This window comes from Saccopteryx bilineata, chromosome 1 (genome assembly GCF_036850765.1).
Source record: "Saccopteryx bilineata isolate mSacBil1 chromosome 1, mSacBil1_pri_phased_curated, whole genome shotgun sequence".
Classification (NCBI taxonomy): domain Eukaryota; kingdom Metazoa; phylum Chordata; class Mammalia; order Chiroptera; family Emballonuridae; genus Saccopteryx; species Saccopteryx bilineata.
In genome coordinates this window covers 89,320,426-89,337,408 of record NC_089490.1, presented here as the reverse complement: position 1 = coordinate 89,337,408, position 16,983 = coordinate 89,320,426, and the positions used below count along the sequence as shown (strand labels likewise).

General features: G+C 53.7%; 2 protein-coding genes across 3 annotated transcripts; both read left to right on the top strand.

Moving 5' to 3' along the window:
• The first annotated feature begins 172 nt into the window (after positions 1–172).
• On the top strand, positions 173–7,256 carry GCAT (glycine C-acetyltransferase). 2 transcript variants are annotated; one of them, XM_066258600.1, is made up of 9 exons: positions 173–455; positions 1,848–1,978; positions 3,811–3,912; positions 4,578–4,724; positions 5,234–5,388; positions 5,523–5,605; positions 5,797–5,968; positions 6,362–6,483; positions 6,936–7,256. In XM_066258600.1, exons 1-9 carry the CDS (start codon positions 260–262, stop codon positions 7,085–7,087), a joined length of 1,260 nt encoding a protein of 419 aa, XP_066114697.1. In that variant the 5' UTR covers positions 173–259; the 3' UTR covers positions 7,088–7,256. The 2 variants fall into 2 exon arrangements, with proteins under 2 accessions (XP_066114697.1, XP_066114689.1); XM_066258592.1 differs by having other exon boundaries at positions 5,797–5,986.
• A 5,249-nt stretch (positions 7,257–12,505) lies between these two features.
• On the top strand, positions 12,506–14,156 carry GALR3 (galanin receptor 3). Its single transcript, XM_066253085.1, has 2 exons — positions 12,506–12,864; positions 13,376–14,156. Exons 1-2 carry the CDS (start codon positions 12,506–12,508, stop codon positions 14,154–14,156), a joined length of 1,140 nt encoding a protein of 379 aa, XP_066109182.1.
• Positions 14,157–16,983: the final 2,827 nt, after the last annotated feature.

Below are 16,983 nucleotides of genomic sequence, written 5' to 3'. Positions count from 1 at the left end.
TCCCCCTTTCATGGGCCGCTCCAGTCTCAACTTACAAATCAATCCACTTTCGTCCTATGAGCATCCCGGCTGGCTCCGCCCCACTGCTTCTGGGTCCGCCTTCCCGCCCCTTTCAGGGAGCCCCTTTCGCCCCGATTGGCTATCAGAGCCCGGCCTCCGGCCACGTGATCAGTCAGTCACAGTGCTCACAGCTTCGGGACTGACGGATGGACTGGCGGGCGGGCGGGCGAGCTCGCGGGAGGTAGGCGAGGTGAGCGCCATGTGGGTCGGTTCCGTCTTCCGCGCCGCGCTCTCCTGGTACCCCCGCGGTCGCCGCGCGCACTCAGCGGTGGCCCAGCTGCGTGGCATCCTGGAGGAGGAGCTGGAAGGGATCCGCGGGGCTGGCACCTGGAAGAGCGAGCGGGTCATCACGTCACGTCAGGGGCCGCGCATCCACGTTGATGGCGTCTCCGGAGGTAATTCCCCCTACCGGGAGTCGTCGGACGTGGCTGGGTGTTAAGAGGACCGTTGCGAGGCTTGAGCTGAATGGAAGTCCTGGAGACAGTGGGAGGCAGGAACCCCAGCATATGTAGCCACTGGCTCCTTTATCAACTATCAGGCCTACTTTACGGCTTCCTAGTGTTAACTCCAACCTGGTTAAACTCGTTTCCCGTGAAGGTAGATGATTTGCCCTTGAGCACCTGTTGATTTAGAGGAAGAGGCGGGTCAGAGACCCAGCCCTCGGAGAACCGTGAGAAAAAAAGAGACCATACCCAGGTGGGTCTCACTATGCTGCTTCAAGGAAGTGATAGGAACGCACAGCAAGAGACCCCGCTTTTCTGGAGCTGCTGCTTTGTGCAGGCCTCTAATTGCTGCACTTGGACTCCTGCAAACCAACAAACGTAGAAATGGCTAATCCTACTTTACAAATGAAAAAGCCCAAAGACGTGAAGTGAGCTGCCCCCAAACCCTTAGGTAGCTGTAGGCAGAGCTGGGCTTTGTTCCAGGTCCTCTGGTATATTGGAGCTGGAAGGTCAGCTAATGGGCCAGAGAGGCCAACCTTCTGGCCAAAGTCACAGTGAGGGTTCCATGGGCTGCTTCAGGAGTCACCCCATGAATTGGCCCATCAGTTCTCCCTCATGTCTGTCTAACCAGCAGTTGCTGCCCCTCTGTACCAGATCCCAAGTGAGTGCTGATTATAAAGTCCCCCAAACCAGCCTATGCCTGTGGAATCCTTAGTGCTATTGCACTCATTTGTAAAACAGAAATCCCAGGAAATCTCTACCTTCCCCCAGGGGAAGCTTGGATCAGGTCAAAAGGTCAGAAATAAGGAGATCCAGGTACTCATCCTGTTTTTGCCTCTTCCAGGTTGAGTGAACCTTCCTTCTCAGGCCTTTCCCACTTAGGTCAGCCATGTTCACTTTGTAGTTTATAATTCAGGATCCAGTTATCAGAGATACCCTCTTTTAGGCCTGTGACTCTACCAGGCAGCAAAGTCAACTATAGAGTTTGAAAACCACAGTTTTCTTTTATGCAGGAGGAAACCAAGGCCCAGAAGATGGGTTGCTGGTTGTCCTTGGGGACAGGAGAAACCTGTGAGGCAGGACTGAGTTCCTTCTTGGGGGAATGTGATTCTGAGCCAGAGTTTAAATTTTTCATCTCTCAAGATGCTGCTCTGAAAATCCTATCCTGACCCTTCCTCACCTGTGGCCTCTGCCCCAAAATAAATCATACTGTGTGGTTGTTGCCTCCTCAAGGGTGAATCTGGGTTCATTTACTCTGTGGGTCCTCAAGACCTGGCACTGACACCTTTCCAGGCCTTTCCTTAGGGCCTTGAGCTGTTGTCTGTTCCATGTCCTTTACGTCAGGAATCCTTAACTTCTGTGCCAACAACTACCTGGGCCTGAGCAGCCACCCCGAAGTGATCCAGGCCGGTCTGCAGGCCCTGGAGGAGTTTGGAGCTGGCCTTAGCTCTGTCCGCTTCATCTGTGGGACCCAGGTACACAGTGAGTGTTGTGGGGGCAGAGGTTGGGTAGAGTGCGGCCCTGTCCACAGCATTGGGCACAGACCACAGCTGTCTGCTTCCCACAGTCAGCAGGGCTGGTTTCGCCAGCTCAGCTCATCCCCTCCCAGAGCTGTGGGCCCATTTTTAGCCCCAGAACTGTCCACTAGAAATATTGGGTTCAGGCTTCTGTTTTGCTCTGGAACCTTGGGCAAGAAACGACCTCTCCGAGCATCCACTTTCTCACCTGCAGAGCGGTGTTCACCTGTCTTCCTACAGGAAAAGAAGAATAGAAGGCTGGGATTGAGATAGAGGTTTCTGGAGCTATTCTGCCTGAGCTCAATCCCTAGCACCACCTGTTATTGGCTTTGTTACCCTGGGCAAGTGTCTTAGTCTCTCTGTGCCTCAATCCCTTAAGTAGTAAAATGGGGATAATAGTACTTAGTAGGGTTTTATAAATAAAGAGTTAGCAGAGGTAAAAATGCTTAGAACAGTGCTTGACATATAGCAGTGCTCCATGAATGTTGGTTGTTATTTTATTTTGTAAACGTTACAGAATTAATAAAAACCTGAAACTTACAGTGTTTACTATGTGTCAGGTACTGTTTTAAGAACATTACAAATATTAACTAATTAATGCTCATAACAATCCTAAGTGAGCCTGACCTGTGGTGGTGCAGTGGATAAAGCATCCACCTGGAATGCTGAGGTCGCGGTTCAAAACCCTGGGCTTGCCTGGTCAGGACACATATGGGAGTTGATGTTTCCTGCCCTGCCCTCCCCCTTCTCTCTCTCTCTCTCTCTCTCTCTCTCTCTCTCTCTCTAAAAATGAACAAATAGCCTGACCAGGCGGTGGCACAGTAGATAAAGCGTCGGACTGGGATGCGGAAGGATCCAGGTTCGAGACTCCAAGGTCGCCAGCTTGAGCGTGGGCTCATCTGGTTTGAGCAAAAAGCTCACCGGCTTGGACCAAGGTCGCTGGCTCCAGCAAGGGGTTACTCGGTCTGCTGTAGCCCCACGGTCAAGGCACATATGAGAAAGCAATCAATGAACAACTAAGAAGTCAGTCGCAACACGCAACGAGAAACTAATGATTGATGCTTCTCATCTCTCTCCGTTCCTGTCTGTCCCTGTCTATCTCTGCCTCTGTAAAAAACAAACAAACAAAAAACAATCCTAAGTGATAGGTACTGACTATTTTCATCTCTGTTAAAGTGATGAGGACACTGAGGCCCAGAGAAGTGAACTGACTTGCTTAAGGGCACACAGGCTTTCATGGTAGGATTTGAGCCCAGATGGTGTGGTTCAAAGATCTCTGCTCCTGTTTGTGATTATTATTACCTATCCTCTCAGAAAGATGAGGATGAAATGAATGATGGAACTCCTGACTCCCACCCAGCCTGGGCACTTTGCAACAGAATCCTCACCCAGATAGGATAGTTTTCAAATCTAAGAATTTGAGGTCCGAATGAACTTAGTTACTTAAGTAATCTTCTTTGTCATAGATCAACCAAAAAAAAGGACTCAGTTTGATATCAGAAAGACACATCTTCCTTTGCCATTAGTACCCATAATTTCACCATCTGACCCCCATTTACAAAAAGAAGATCCAACTAGGAAGGGACACGTAGTAAACCCCTAATTCCTCAGTGAGTACTATCTGCCTGATTCTTGTCGGCTCTAAGGAACACTTGTGGTAAAGAATGAAAGGCCAAGGCTGCAGGCTTTCTAGGCTGGGTGTGTTTTTGGCATTCTTAGCCTCTCAGTCCTCAGGACTTGTCCCGTGTGACTCTGCAGGCATTAACACCTGTCTCATTCACTTTCTTCAGAGCATCCACAAGGATCTGGAAGCAAAGCTAGCCCTTTTCCACCAGCGGGAGGATGCCATCCTGTATCCCAGCTGTTTTGATGCCAATGCTGGCCTCTTTGAGGTGTGTGGGGGCCATGGGTAGGAGCTGGTGAAGCCTGCTAGGCTGTGAAAGGAGAATGCTGACTGTAGGTAGTCAGAACTTGGCAGGATATCAGTGCCATGGCTGGAGACTCCAGTCATCATGTGTTACGGAGGTCAGGTTGGGCCGCATAGGTGCTCCAGAAAGAATCCTGAGGCTTGCAAGGAGGCCATCTTCCAGGCTATTTGAGGGTGTGTGGCTGGGGGTGACAGGGGCCGGGCAATCACCAAACACATTCTCACCTGCTCTCACCAGAGTGGGACCCTGGTTCAGCCCAGTCCTGGGGCTCTGGGGACTCATATAGAGGCACAGGGCTCCTTGCCTCCCTGCCCAGAGGAATGCCCTAGTTGGCAATGAAATTTGGACTCAGGCCTGACCTGTGGTGGTGCAGTGGATAAAGTGTCGACCTGGAAATGCTGAGGTCGCCGGTTCGAAACCCTGGGCTTGCCTGGTCACGGCACATATGGGAGTTGATGCTTCCTGCTCCTCCCCCCTTCTCTCTCTCTCTCTCTCTTTCTTTCTCTCCTCTAAAGTGAATAAATAAATAAAAAATTAAAAAAAAAAAATTTGGACTCAGGCAGAGTCATAGGAGTGGGAGAATCCCAAGGTGGTTGGATGATGGCTTTACTCCAGCTGCTTTCTTTCAGGCCCTGCTGACCCCGGAGGATGCAATACTATCAGATGAGCTGAACCATGCCTCCATCATTGATGGCATTCGTCTTTGCAAGGCCCACAAGTACCGCTATCACCACCTGGACATGGCTGATCTAGAAGCCAAGCTGCAGGAGGCCCAGGTGGGGCAAGACCCAGGGGTTCCAAGGGCAAAGACTGGGCTTATCCTCGGCCTCCCCCTAGTGAAGGAAGTGAGGCTTGGGGGGGCCAACTCCATACTCACAATCAAACAGCCTGAAAGTTTGTAGCAGCCAAGATTTGAACCCAGATCCCTCAGACCCTGAGCTTTTTTCCATTGCACCATGCTGCCTTGGTCACCTTATGTGTGGCAGGCCCCTAGTAGGCATAACAGCGAAAGTAAAGAACTGGCCCCACCCCACACTGTATTCTGAAGGGGACACTGAGAGCGTTCTCACTGCCCAGGGCTCAGTGTAGCTCCAGACTGCTCTGAAACAGATGGTTAGGGCTCACAGAGGTATGGATGAGGAAGGGGATGTTCTAGTTCCAACACAGGAGTGCTAATGTGCCTAGTACTGAGCACTGGGCAAGGTAAGCTGTTAGAGCCCTAGAAGGTAGGCGGTTTGACCCTGCTTATGACACCAGCTACTACCTGTCCTTGCCTTCCCTGCAGAAGTATAGACTGCGTCTGGTGGCCACTGATGGGGCCTTTTCCATGGATGGCGACATTGCACCCCTGCAGGAGATCTGCCACCTTGCATCTCAATATGGTGCCCTGGTCTTTGTGGATGAATGCCATGCCACTGGCTTCCTGGGGGCCACAGGACGGTGGGAGCATGTGGCATCCAAGGCCTGGGGTCGGGCTTCTAACAGTGGGTGGGAAACTGAGAGGCCAGCCCCCAGTTCAACCCATGATTGTAGGGTGCTCAGGCGGCCAGTGGTGGCAATGGCTTTCCTTGCAGGGGCACAGATGAGCTTCTGGGCGTGATGGACCAGGTCACCATCATCAATTCCACACTGGGGAAGGCGCTGGGCGGAGCATCAGGTGCTTACAGCATTGTGCCCTGGGGTCCCCTTATCCACATGAAGGACCCTGGATGAGTCTCAGGGAAGGTGGGTGGGGGGAGACCTGGGACAGCAGACAAGAGGGCAGTAAGGGCTGTACTTTCAGGAGGGGCTTATGGTAAGCTCTGGCTCTTGGCCCCTGACTACCCCCACCTCTGCTCTTGTTCATAGGGGGCTACACGACAGGCCCTGGGCCCCTGGTGTCCCTGCTACGACAGCGTGCCCGGCCCTACCTTTTCTCCAATAGCCTGCCACCTGCTGTCATTGGCTGTGCTTCCAAAGCCCTGGACCTGCTCATGGAGAGCAATGCCATTATCCAGTCTATGGCAGCCAAGACCCAGCGGTGCAGTCCCTGGCAGGGGTGGGGAAGGCTGGGTGGGGAGCTACTGAGGCCTGCCCCTTGTGCCTGCCCAGCCCATGCCTATAGGTTCTGGCTCTGCCCATACCACATCCGTAGCAGGTGTACTGGGGCTCAGTCTCTTCCTTCAATTCCTGGCACATTTCTCTGCAAATGACCTTGTGTCTCCCTGTCTTATGCAATTCAGTCTTCCTGCCTTCCTTTTTGGTATGCTTGTTTCTCTGCCTGGCTCCCCATTTGACTTTCTAGGTGTGCATTTCTGTTTTTTTTGGTCCCTCTGCAGACTTCAGCACAGATTTTGAGTCACATACCCATCAGGACTAGGTGTGAATAATCCACAGCCCCGACTGACCTGTGACACCCAGTTTGTACCCACAGGTTCCGCAGTAAGATGCAGGCTGCTGGCTTCACCATCTCAGGAGCCAACCACCCCATCTGCCCTGTGATGCTGGGTGATGCCCGGCTGGCCTCTTGCATGGCAGATGACATGCTAAAGAGAGGTAAAGAGGCCAGGACAAAAGGAATGGCTGTGGGTCTGAAGAGAAAAAAGAAGGGAACCCCTAGACCAGGCATCCCCAAACTACGGCCCGTGGGCCACATGCAGCCCCCTGAGGCCATTTATCCAGCCCCCGCCGCACTTCGGAAGGGGCACCTCTTTTCATTGGTGGTCAGTGAGAGGAGCACTGTACGTGGTGGCCCTCCAACGGTCTGAGGGACAGTGAACTGGCCCCCTGTGTAAAAAGTTTGGGGACCCCTGCTCTAGACTATGAATACTCCCCCTTACCCCCATCCTACTACCCTTTTTAGACCAGCTGTCCAAACTTGGAAAACCCAGGCCATGAGATAGTCCCATGTCTGAGAGACCATGGGCTCCCTTGCCCCCAGCATGCATGTCACACCCCAAAGCCTGCCTGACTCTTAGAAGACCCAGGTTGACTTTCTGTCTTCCCAGGCATCTTTGTCATCGGGTTCAGCTACCCAGTGGTCCCCAAGGGTAAGGCCCGGATCCGGGTACAGATTTCAGCAGTGCACAGCGAGGAGGACATCGACCGCTGTGTGGAGGCCTTCGTGGAGGTGGGGCGACTGCACGGGGCATTGCCCTGAACCCTGGGTAGTGACAAGCAGAGCCAAGGTCCCCTCCCTCCATAGTGACAAAGGGGGCATTGGATCATCAGACCAGGCCAGAGGCTCTGAGCCCTGTCAAAGTTCTAGGGCTGGGCGTGGGCAATACATGTGCTTGTGGCTGTGAGTATGAAACAGCTGTGGAAATAGATTGTGTCTCATTGGTCTGCTTTATTCTCTCTGAGTGGGTTGATGTGCTCTGTGATTAGTTGAAGAAGCAGGCAGGAGCTGGGGTTTTGTGTGCAGGCTCTGAAACTATTAGACCTCAGAGCTGACCGCCTCTCCCAAATTAAGATGAGACCCAGACAGCTGGGCCAGTTATAGCAGAGACCACCATCTGGCTCAGCTAGATTCTGTGCTGCTGGAGAGGGAGCTGAGCATCTCTGCAGGCCCTTTCCCATGCCACTCACCCCTACTTTGCTTCCTCCAGAGGCTAGCCTTGGCGAACACCTTGGCCTCTGCTCCCTATCCAAAAGATGGCCTACAACTGCCCAGATATGGGGCTGGGTATCCAAAACCATGTTTGGAGGAAGCAGAAGATTCAGGCCCCAAAGCAAAGACTATGGGTCGCTACTGGAAATTCCCCTGCTAACCTGGAACCCTGTGTTCTAGCCCACTTTGTCCTTAACTCTGTCCTGGGGCAGGCCCCATCACCGGTGTGTGCCTCAGTTTCCCCTGCTGCACCAAGCATGGATGTTATGTTAATATTATATCTGGGGCCCTTCCAGCTTACTTATCCCAAGACTTGCTGGCCTGATGATCAGCCACCAGGGGGCACAGCGAGCCCAGGCTTTGGATGCTATGTCTTCCCCTCCAGACTCCAGGCCTTGGACTTGGCTGTTTGGGCTGCCCTGCAGGCAAGGCTAGGAGGGCCAATTGCCTGCTGTGAAGGCCCAAGTCACCCTTCTCCACAATGCCTCTCTGTGCTCTTTCTGGAGATGGCAGCCCCTTCCCACAGTTACTTTCCCTAGCCTTTCTCCTTCCATTGTCCTTCCCTGCTCAGCCTTATAGGCACCGGGTGGGGGTGAAATGGCTTCTGAGTCACTGTAGCTCCAGTCTCAGCATGGTGTGTCCTTGGGAAGCTCTCTTGTAGGGTTCTGTGGGTAGAGCAGGAAGGATTAAAAGGCCCTTACGAACAATGTGGAACTAGGACAAGGTCTCTGACGCCCTGTACCCTGAGCCCTCCCAGTCTTAGGATGGATGATTTGGTTGAGCTACTGCCCAGTCCTGCAGGATCTTAACACTGGGATTCTGGAAGTCCTAGCCTATGATCTGATCTGCAAAAGCTTAGGACTCAGGCCCAGGAGCCCAGGGTGCTGGGGGATGCAGCCAGGGGAAAGGGGCTGCTGTGGCCACATCAGCTGCAGGAACACTTACATGCTGTCACCATCGGGGTAGGGCACCTGGTGCCAGGTGCACTGCTGCAGCAGCAAGAGTACACAGCCTACAGCCTGACACCAGTACTGGGGCAGCCGGTAGCTGGATGTGCACTGTCTGCAGAGGCCAGCACATCATACCCAGTGATCACATGACAATTGGTGTGCCCTACCCAGCAGAGCCAGAGCACTGGGCCCAGATCTACCAACCAGTGGCACAGAGTGTGCACTGCCACTGGCATAGCACTCCCAGTGGACAGTGCGGGCAGGAGCAGCATCAGGACACTCTGGGCCTGGCCATGGTAATGCACTGGGCGATTGACTGGGCCTGGCGCCCCTTCCCACTTTCATTTAGACGGGGTCATAGGAGGGACCATCAGGAGTAGCAGTAGCTTAGGTCATCTAGTCTTGGGCATGTGTTGGTAATTCCCACTGGACACCCATGACAGGCTCAAGGGCCCACCGTAGATCAGTCACACTAATGCTGTACGGCGGGGCCGGGGGCTCAGGGGACCTCTCCCAGGACCACAATCCACAGCCTCTGCATTGGGCATAGGGTTCAAGTTGTGGCTGCCAGGAGCAGCAATTGGAACAAAGGGAAAGACAGGATACTAGGTGCACATTGGCTCTGGGCATGATAACGATATGCCTTTCCTGACTGTCCCACAACCAGGCCTTCTGTGGTCTCCGCGTCCTTCCCTCCTTTGCTCTGTGTCTGTTATCATAGCTGCTCAGCCTGCGGCTTTTGGGAGTTCCCCGAAGTACTGTCAGAACCCAACCAAGGGCGAGGTAGAGGGAGGTAGGTCAGTATGGCAGGAATCTCCAGGGCTTACAGGGTGCAGGCCGGCCACATTGGTGAGCCCAGGCTTCTAGGAGTCTGTTGGTGCATTATTTTCATAAAGGGTGGTATAGACCTCTGTCAGTGAATCTAAAATTTAACCACACTGAATCTAGAATCCTACAATTAAGCCTTTCAGTGATAAATCTACAGTTCTAATTCCTTAATTCAATCTGATGTCTCTGGAGAGTCTAGGTGTGAGTCCTAAAATCTTAAGTGATTCTCTGCTTCAAAAGTTGAGGGTGCTCTGCCCATGGGGCAAGTGACATGAGGCTTTAGAGGAGCACTTCTCAGCACTGGCAGAAATCCCAGGGGCCTGCAAGAGTTCTTCAGACCTTGAATGCAAGTCTTTGCTTCATCAGCGTCCCCTCAGACTATTTTCATTATTTTCCCAGACTTCCCTCTTGACATTCTCTCCACCCTCCCAGCTTCTAGAAAGACTCCACATACAGTTCCTACCATCCCTTCTCTCCTTGAACTCCTTGCCCCCATAACATTTGTTGCTAAATCCAATGCACCTTGCCCCCTAGGTGCTAGCCTCTAACCCTTTTGACCATGTGGTCCACTCCAAGAGGTCAGGCCAGAACCCCTTCACTGAATCAGCCATTCACCAAGACCTTAACCTCTTTGGCTGTTGCCTGGAAAAGTGGCTTCTAATGGATCGCTCGTTAAATCGCTCCCATGCTGTATCCCCCCCCCCCCAGGCTGTAATAAAATAACAAGTTAAATGGGCAGGTCATGTTCCTGCTCTAGAACTTATACTAGAGCAAAGCCAGACTCTTTGGGCAGGTACATAAGCTCTCCAGTCTTCAGACTGAGCCCCTGGACCAAGCTTAGGGAAGCTGATAGGTTTCAGGGTTCTCAGGGCCTGGGGGAGGAGTCCTATCTGAAGTCCACAGAAAAGGGACTAAAATTATGGTTTCCTAGCCTAGGACACCCAATTCAAGACTAGGAATCCACCCTGGCCAGATAGCTTGGTTTATTAGAGCACCATCCTGATACATAGAAGTTGCTGGTTCAATCCCTGGTCAGAGCACATACAGGAACAGATTGATGTTTCTGTCTCTCCCTCTCTCTAAAGTCAATAATAAAGACTAGGGCCTGACCTGTGGTGGCACAGTGGATAAAGCGTCGACCTGGAACGCTGAGGTCGCCAGTTGGAAACCCTGGGCTTGCCCAGTCAAGGCACATACGGGAGTTGATGCTTCCTGCTCCTCCCCGCCTTCTCTATACATTTTTTTTTTTTGTATTTTTCTGAAGCTGGAAACGGAGAGACAGACAGACTCCCGCATGCGCCCGACCGGGATCCACCCGGCACGCCCACCAGGGGGCGATGCTCTGCCCCTCCGGGGTGTCGCTCTGCCGAGACCAGAGCCACTCTAGCGCCTGGGGCAGAGGCCAAGGAGCCATCCCCAGCGCCCGGGCCTCTTTTGCTCCAATGGAGCCTTGGCTGCGGGAGGGTAAGAGAGAGACAGAGAGAAAGGGGGGGGGTGGAGAAGCAAATGGGCGCTTCTCCTATGTGCCCTGGCTGGGAATCGAACCCAGGTCCCCCGCACACCAGGCCAACGCTCTACCGCTGAGCCAACCGGCCAGGGCCCTCCCCCCTTCTCTAAAATGAATAAATAAATAAAATAAAATAAAGACTAGCGCCTGACCTGTGATGGCACAGTGGATAAAGCGTTGACCTGGAATGCTGAGGTTGCTGGTTCAAAACCCTGGGCTTGCCCAGTCAAGGCACATATGGGAATTGAAGCTTCCTGCTCCTCCCCCCTTCTCTCTCTCTCTCTCTCTCTCTCTCTCTCTCTCCTCTAAAATGAATAAATAAAAATTAAAAAAAATAAAAATAAAATAAAGACTAGGAATCCTTTCTGAGCTTGGATTGAAGCAGGGAGAAGGGAGGTTGGGAAGTGCAGTTGTTAGGCAAAGCTACAGGAGGTGGGAGTGCTAAGGATAAACTGGGACCTGGATACGGAAGGGTTAACTACAAAGCAAATCTCAGAGCGAGATCAATGGGCTACTCACTGCAGAAAGAGGCAGAAGCAACGCAGAAAGCCAGAGAAAAGCCAGGCAAAAGAGCATGCCACCTGGGGGAAATCACAGACTGAGGAGGAGGTGGTCACTGGGCACTCTGGAGGCACTGCCCAAGCCCCGCTCAGCAGAGGAGGGGCCTTAAAGAAGAAGAGGGAGAAGTGAGAGGCAGACCTCTCTCTGCAGGGAGGCACCAAGGGCCAGGAGGCAAGCTCAGCCGGACCAGTTTACCCAAGATCAGGCGGAGACCCAGTGCCCAGGATTGAGGTGGGTGTTGTTCATCCTGCCCTTGGAATGGTCTATTGCATGCTGGGTGCTTGGGGAGGCAGATCGCTCTTTTTTTCCCTCCCCCGCTTCCTGAACCCCTTCCCTTAATTTTTCCCACCAACTCAGAGGCCCCAGGCTTCAGAGGGATCCACAGGTAGTAGCTGATGTGCACTGAGTGTGGGGCAAGGGTGAGAGAACACAGCTTGCAAAAATGCACGTGCGCACACACACGCAGATTATTACATCACCACCTGTTACAGGGTCTCAGATGAGCGCTCCAGCCTAGGAGAGTACCAGGTGGCAACAGCCCCAGATCTGCCACTGAAAGTGTGATCTTTATGCGTCCCTCTCTGAGCCTTGATTTCCTCGTGTGCAAAAATGGGCCAGTGACCTATATGGTTTTCCTAGCTGTGTTACTGTGGGGCTCTCACTAAACGACTCTCCAATGACACAGGGATGTCACCCATGTTTTGCTGACCTTGACCCATGGCCAAGAATCTTGCCTGAGCTTCAGATCCCCATTGAGAAGAAAATATATCAGCTCCTGATGTTGGAGTGCCCCTCCCTTTCCCACAATGTCCTCAACCCACTCTGCCTGGCTTTACCTGCATCATTGGTTAGAAGTGTCTATGGGGGTGTTCTCCAGGAAACTGAGAAACCCACCTCAGACACCAATGTGACTGTGCCAGTGCCAGGGGCTTGCACAGTTCTCATAGATAACTCTTGGCTCTGTCGACCCCTCTACTTCCACCCCCAGGAGCTTTTAGCTGGGGGAGATCTATCCAGGGCCAGGCTGAGGAAACTAGACCCCTGGGTCAAGTGACCAGAGCTGGGAGCCCCTGCCTGAGAACTTCCAGCTTCTCTTCCCCAGGTGACCAATCTGTTGGAGAGATGACTGATAACCAGAACATTTCGCTGGACAGCCCGGGGACTGTGGGGGCTGTGGCAGTGCCTGTGGTCTTTGCCCTCATCTTCCTGCTGGGCACAGTGGGCAACGGGCTGGTTTTGGCGGTGCTGCTGCAGCCTGGCCTGAGTGCATGGCAGGAGCCAGGCAGCACTACAGATCTGTTCATCCTCAACCTGGCCGTGGCCGACCTCTGCTTCATTCTGTGCTGCGTGCCTTTCCAGGCCGCCATCTACACGCTGGACGCCTGGCTCTTTGGGGCCCTTGTCTGTAAGGCTGTGCACCTGCTCATCTACCTCACCATGTATGCCAGCAGCTTTACACTGGCCGCCGTCTCTGTGGACAGGTGCGCTGTGCCTGAAACCTGGCTGAGTCTGGGCTGGGGAGGGAAGACTTGAATGCATGCTCATTGGCCTTAGGAAAGAGAGAATGGGAGATCAGAAAGAGAGATAGGAAAAGAAAAAAAAGAAAAGAAAGGGAGATAGGAAAGAAACAGCTCTCTGGCTGCCCTCATCCAGTCTCTGGGTACCTGCAGGGCGTGCTTGAGGGGACCATCCTGCTCTCCCCCTACTTCCCATTGTGAGCTTCCCAGACATCATTGTGTCTCCTGTCAGCACTGGGTCTGGCACATGGTAGGTGCTCTGTGGGTATGAAATGAATGGCGCAAGGAATACACAAGTGAATTTAGATATTTTATTACCACTCACACCTGGTAGGTTGTGGTCATACCTGTTTCCATGGCTTGAAACTTGGGGTCAAATCCAAGCTCACTCCTCTAGCTGATCACTTTAGCCAAGTAACTTTCTCTGTGCCTCCAGGCACTGCTCTAAGCGCACTGACACGGCGCCCGCCCGCAGGTACCTGGCCGTAAGACACCCGTTGCGTTCGCGCGCCCTGCGCACCCCGCGCAACGCCCGCGCCGCCGTGGGCCTGGTCTGGCTACTGGCTGCGCTCTTCTCGGCCCCCTACCTTAGCTACTACGGCACGGTGCGCTACGGCACGCTCGAGCTCTGCGTGCCCGCCTGGGAGGACGCGCGCCGGCGCGCCCTGGACGTGGCCACCTTCGCGGCGGGCTACCTGCTCCCAGTGGCTGTGGTGAGCCTAGCCTACGCGCGCACATTGCGCTTCCTGTGGGTGGCTGTGGGCCCGGCAGGCGTGGTGGCGGCAGAGGCCCGGCGCAGGGCCACGGGCCGCGCAGGGCGCGCCATGCTAGCGGTGGCCGCGCTCTACGCGCTCTGCTGGGGCCCGCACCACGCGTTCATCCTCTGCTTCTGGTACGGCCACTTCGCCTTCAGCCCGGCCACCTACGCCTGCCGCCTGGCCTCGCACTGCCTCGCCTATGCCAACTCCTGCCTCAACCCACTGGTCTACGCGCTCGCCTCGCGCCACTTCCGCGCGCGCCTCCGCCGTCTGTGGCCCTGCGGTTGCCGTCGCCGCCACCGCGCTTGCTGCCCCCCGGGCTCCTCCCGCGCTCTCCGCCGCATCCGCCCGGCGTCCTCGGGTCCTGTCGGCTGCCCTGGGGACGCTCGGCCTCGCGGGAGGCTGCCGGCGGGTGGTGGCTGGGGCAGGGAGCCTGGAAAGTGGGCTGCCCGCGGCGGGGATGCTGGACCAGCCCTGTCTGCCAGGGGACCGAAATAAACCTTGTCCACCTCCACTCTGCTGGGTTTCCTTTGTCTATCATTCCCCTCCCCCCAGGGCCGACGCTGCTAGGGGATGAGGCCAAATCCAGAAGCCCTGTGAAGAACAGTGGCTGGAGCTCCAGCCCAGTAGACACTCCTGAGCGGTCAAATTGGGTGGATAAACTTAGGCAGTCCCTGAATGGCAGCCCCCAGATTGTGTCCATAGCTAGTCTGGTAAGAGGGTAGGGCCTCTCCCAGCCCTCCAACTCCGGCCACAGCCCCTAAGCCCTGAGTCCTCCACAGCCCTTCACCACGCCCCTTTTCCCTTCAAAGTCCTGTCCTGGCTTACTTAATACTAGCAGCTAATGTAACAAATATTTGTTAAGCACTTGCTATATCATCTTATATAGAGCTACATTCTTCCATCTAATTATCAAAACAGCTTTGCAAGGTTGATATAATTTGTCCCATTTTACAAATCAAGAATCAGAGGTTTAGTGATTTGCCTAAATTCACATGGCTAAGTGTTTGGCAGAGGTTGGATTAAAACCCACTGGGGTCTAAATTCTCAGAGGAACCTCCGCTTTCCCTTGAGGCCTCTGTTCTGTTTCCGTGGTTTCCAAGTGGGTGTTTTTGGTGTTGATGTGCTTCCTGATTCTGCATCAGTCCTCTTCCTCACACTGATCGGATGCCTTGGAAACCCCAGAGGACTCCCAATTCCCTTCCTTAGGAGAGTTCTGTTCAGATACTCAGCCTACCGGGTCCTGATGAGCTTCTAGCCCTGGGCCCATTGCCTGACCTAAACCCTTTGCATCATTCCTCAGCTATTTGGCACTTCTGGCTCAGGAAAGACATTAAGCCACACTCGGGTCCCAGCTGGCTTCCCAGTAGCCCTGACTGCCTTATGTACCCTTCTTTCCCTATCTCTGCACACAGCTGGGGTAATCTTGTGGCTGTGGGAACCTCCTAATTAAACAATAAATCAGTTTCAGTGGTTGTATTGTAGATCAGACAACTTCCCTTCCTCCCTCACCACATGCCAATAATGTTGATGAGCTTCTGGCCAGGGCCTGAGACCTTTCAGCCTCCACATCTCCCCAGCACATCTTCTGGCTGCTGGGCACTCTGGGAGGGCCCCTTCCCGACAGGAGGCAGCTGCTAAGTTCTGGTCACTGCCTACCAGCTGCCACAGACCCAGGGGTCAGAGTGGCAGCCACTCTTCACAGGGGGAAGCTAAGACCCAGCTAGGGGAACAACTGCTTCAAGGGCCCAGCACAGAGGCCTGACACCCGATCCCATGTTCTTTCTCCCAGGCCTTTGCCAAGGTTTCCATGGCTGACCTGGGTCACAGCAGTGGGAGTGATGCTTTCTTCCACAGCACCCAGCATGGCCTCTTCTCGCTGTGGCCTCACTTACACCTGCACTGGCTCGACTGGGCCTCATGCCAACCCTGACTGGCAAGGAATATTACTTCCATTCTCAGAAGCAAAAGCTGAGGTTTAAGGAGGTTAGGTAGTTTGACCAGAGCCAAATTCTCGGCAGGGCTGGTATCCTAACTGGGCCCCAGGGATGGCTCTCACTGCAGCCCAGGCAGCATGGGGAGAAACATCTAAGAGCATCTGACAAAGGTTACTGCACAACAATGGTGAGTGCCTGCAAAGCAAACAAAGGAAACAAAATCTCCCAGTTGGGCTGCTGCTTCTCCACAGCCACTTCTGTAGGCATGGACAGCCGACCAATTGGGAATGGCCTCCATCTAGGAGGAGCAGGAGACAAGTTTACCCAGGCAGGGAGCAGCAGAGTCAGAGTCTGAACCTGCATGAAACCCCAGGCCCCAGGGAGGGGGTTGGTTGGTGGAAACCCTCCACAGGGGCCTGGGGCTCTGCTCAACTGGCAGACAGTTGTATGGCCCAGGCCTCTGGCTGAACTTTGAGGCCTCCTACCTCTGAAGTAGGTCTCTTTGGCCCATTGGAGTCAAATAAAGAAGCCAGAGGCCCTGATTAATGGAGGACAGTGCAGCCTGGCCCAGAGTAGGCCCAGAGCAGATATTTGACACATGATGACAGAAGTGCCAGGGAAGGAAAGACATAACCCATCTCTTCCGTCTTCCCTTTATCCCTCAGACATTTGAGTGCCTGCCCTAAGCTAGGCCTTTAGGGGAGGACACAGATGGCATGAGCTGACTGGTCTCTCCCTTCCAGGAGCTCTCCATCTAGCTGGAGAGCCATACATCAAAAGAAGAAAGGACAGCCTGACCTGTGGTGGCACAGTGGATAAAGCGTCGACCTGGAATGCTGAGGTCGCCGGTTCAAAACCCTGGGCTCGCCTGGTCAAGGCACATATGGGAATTGATGCTTCCTGCTCCTCCCCTCTTCTCTCTCTCTCTCTCTCCCTCTATCTCTCTCTGTCTCTCCTCTCTAAAAATGAATAAATACAGTCTTTTTTAAAAAAAAAGAAAACACACAAAAAAAGAAGAAAGGACAGCAGCATATGATGGGGTGCTGAAACAGAACACTCACTGTTCTGAAAGGGCACAGAGGACAGTCCTGCCTTCTATGGCACTCCAAGCAGTAGTCACGAAGAAGGTAACTATTAAATATGCATTTTATGCCCCTGGCCAGTTGGCTCAGTGGTAGAGCATCAGCCCAGAGTGTGGAAGTCCCAGGTTTGATTCCTGGCCAAGGCACACAGGAGAAGCGCCCATCTGCTTCTCTACCCTTTCCTCTCTTTTTTCTCTCTATCTCTCTCTTACCCTCCTGCAGCTAAGGCTCCACTGGAGAAAAGTTAGCCCGGGCATTGAGGGTGGCTCCACGGCCTCCGCCTCAGGTGCTAGAATGGCTCCAGTT

Bases quoted from the DNA above. Each gene is read 5' to 3' on its own strand.
- GCAT (XM_066258592.1), top strand. From the start codon at position 260: ATGTGGGTCGGTTCCGTCTTCCGCGCCGCGCTCTCCTGGTACCCCCGC. The intron at 4,725-5,233 runs GTGGGGCAAGAC...CCTTCCCTGCAG, and splicing joins CCAAGCTGCAGGAGGCCCAG to AAGTATAGACTGCGTCTGGT. The intron at 5,606-5,796 runs GTGCTTACAGCA...TCTTGTTCATAG, and splicing joins GGCGCTGGGCGGAGCATCAG to GGGGCTACACGACAGGCCCT.
- GALR3 (XM_066253085.1), top strand. From the start codon at position 12,506: ATGACTGATAACCAGAACATTTCGCTGGACAGCCCGGGGACTGTGGGG. The intron at 12,865-13,375 runs GTGCGCTGTGCC...GCCCGCCCGCAG, and splicing joins GCCGCCGTCTCTGTGGACAG to GTACCTGGCCGTAAGACACC.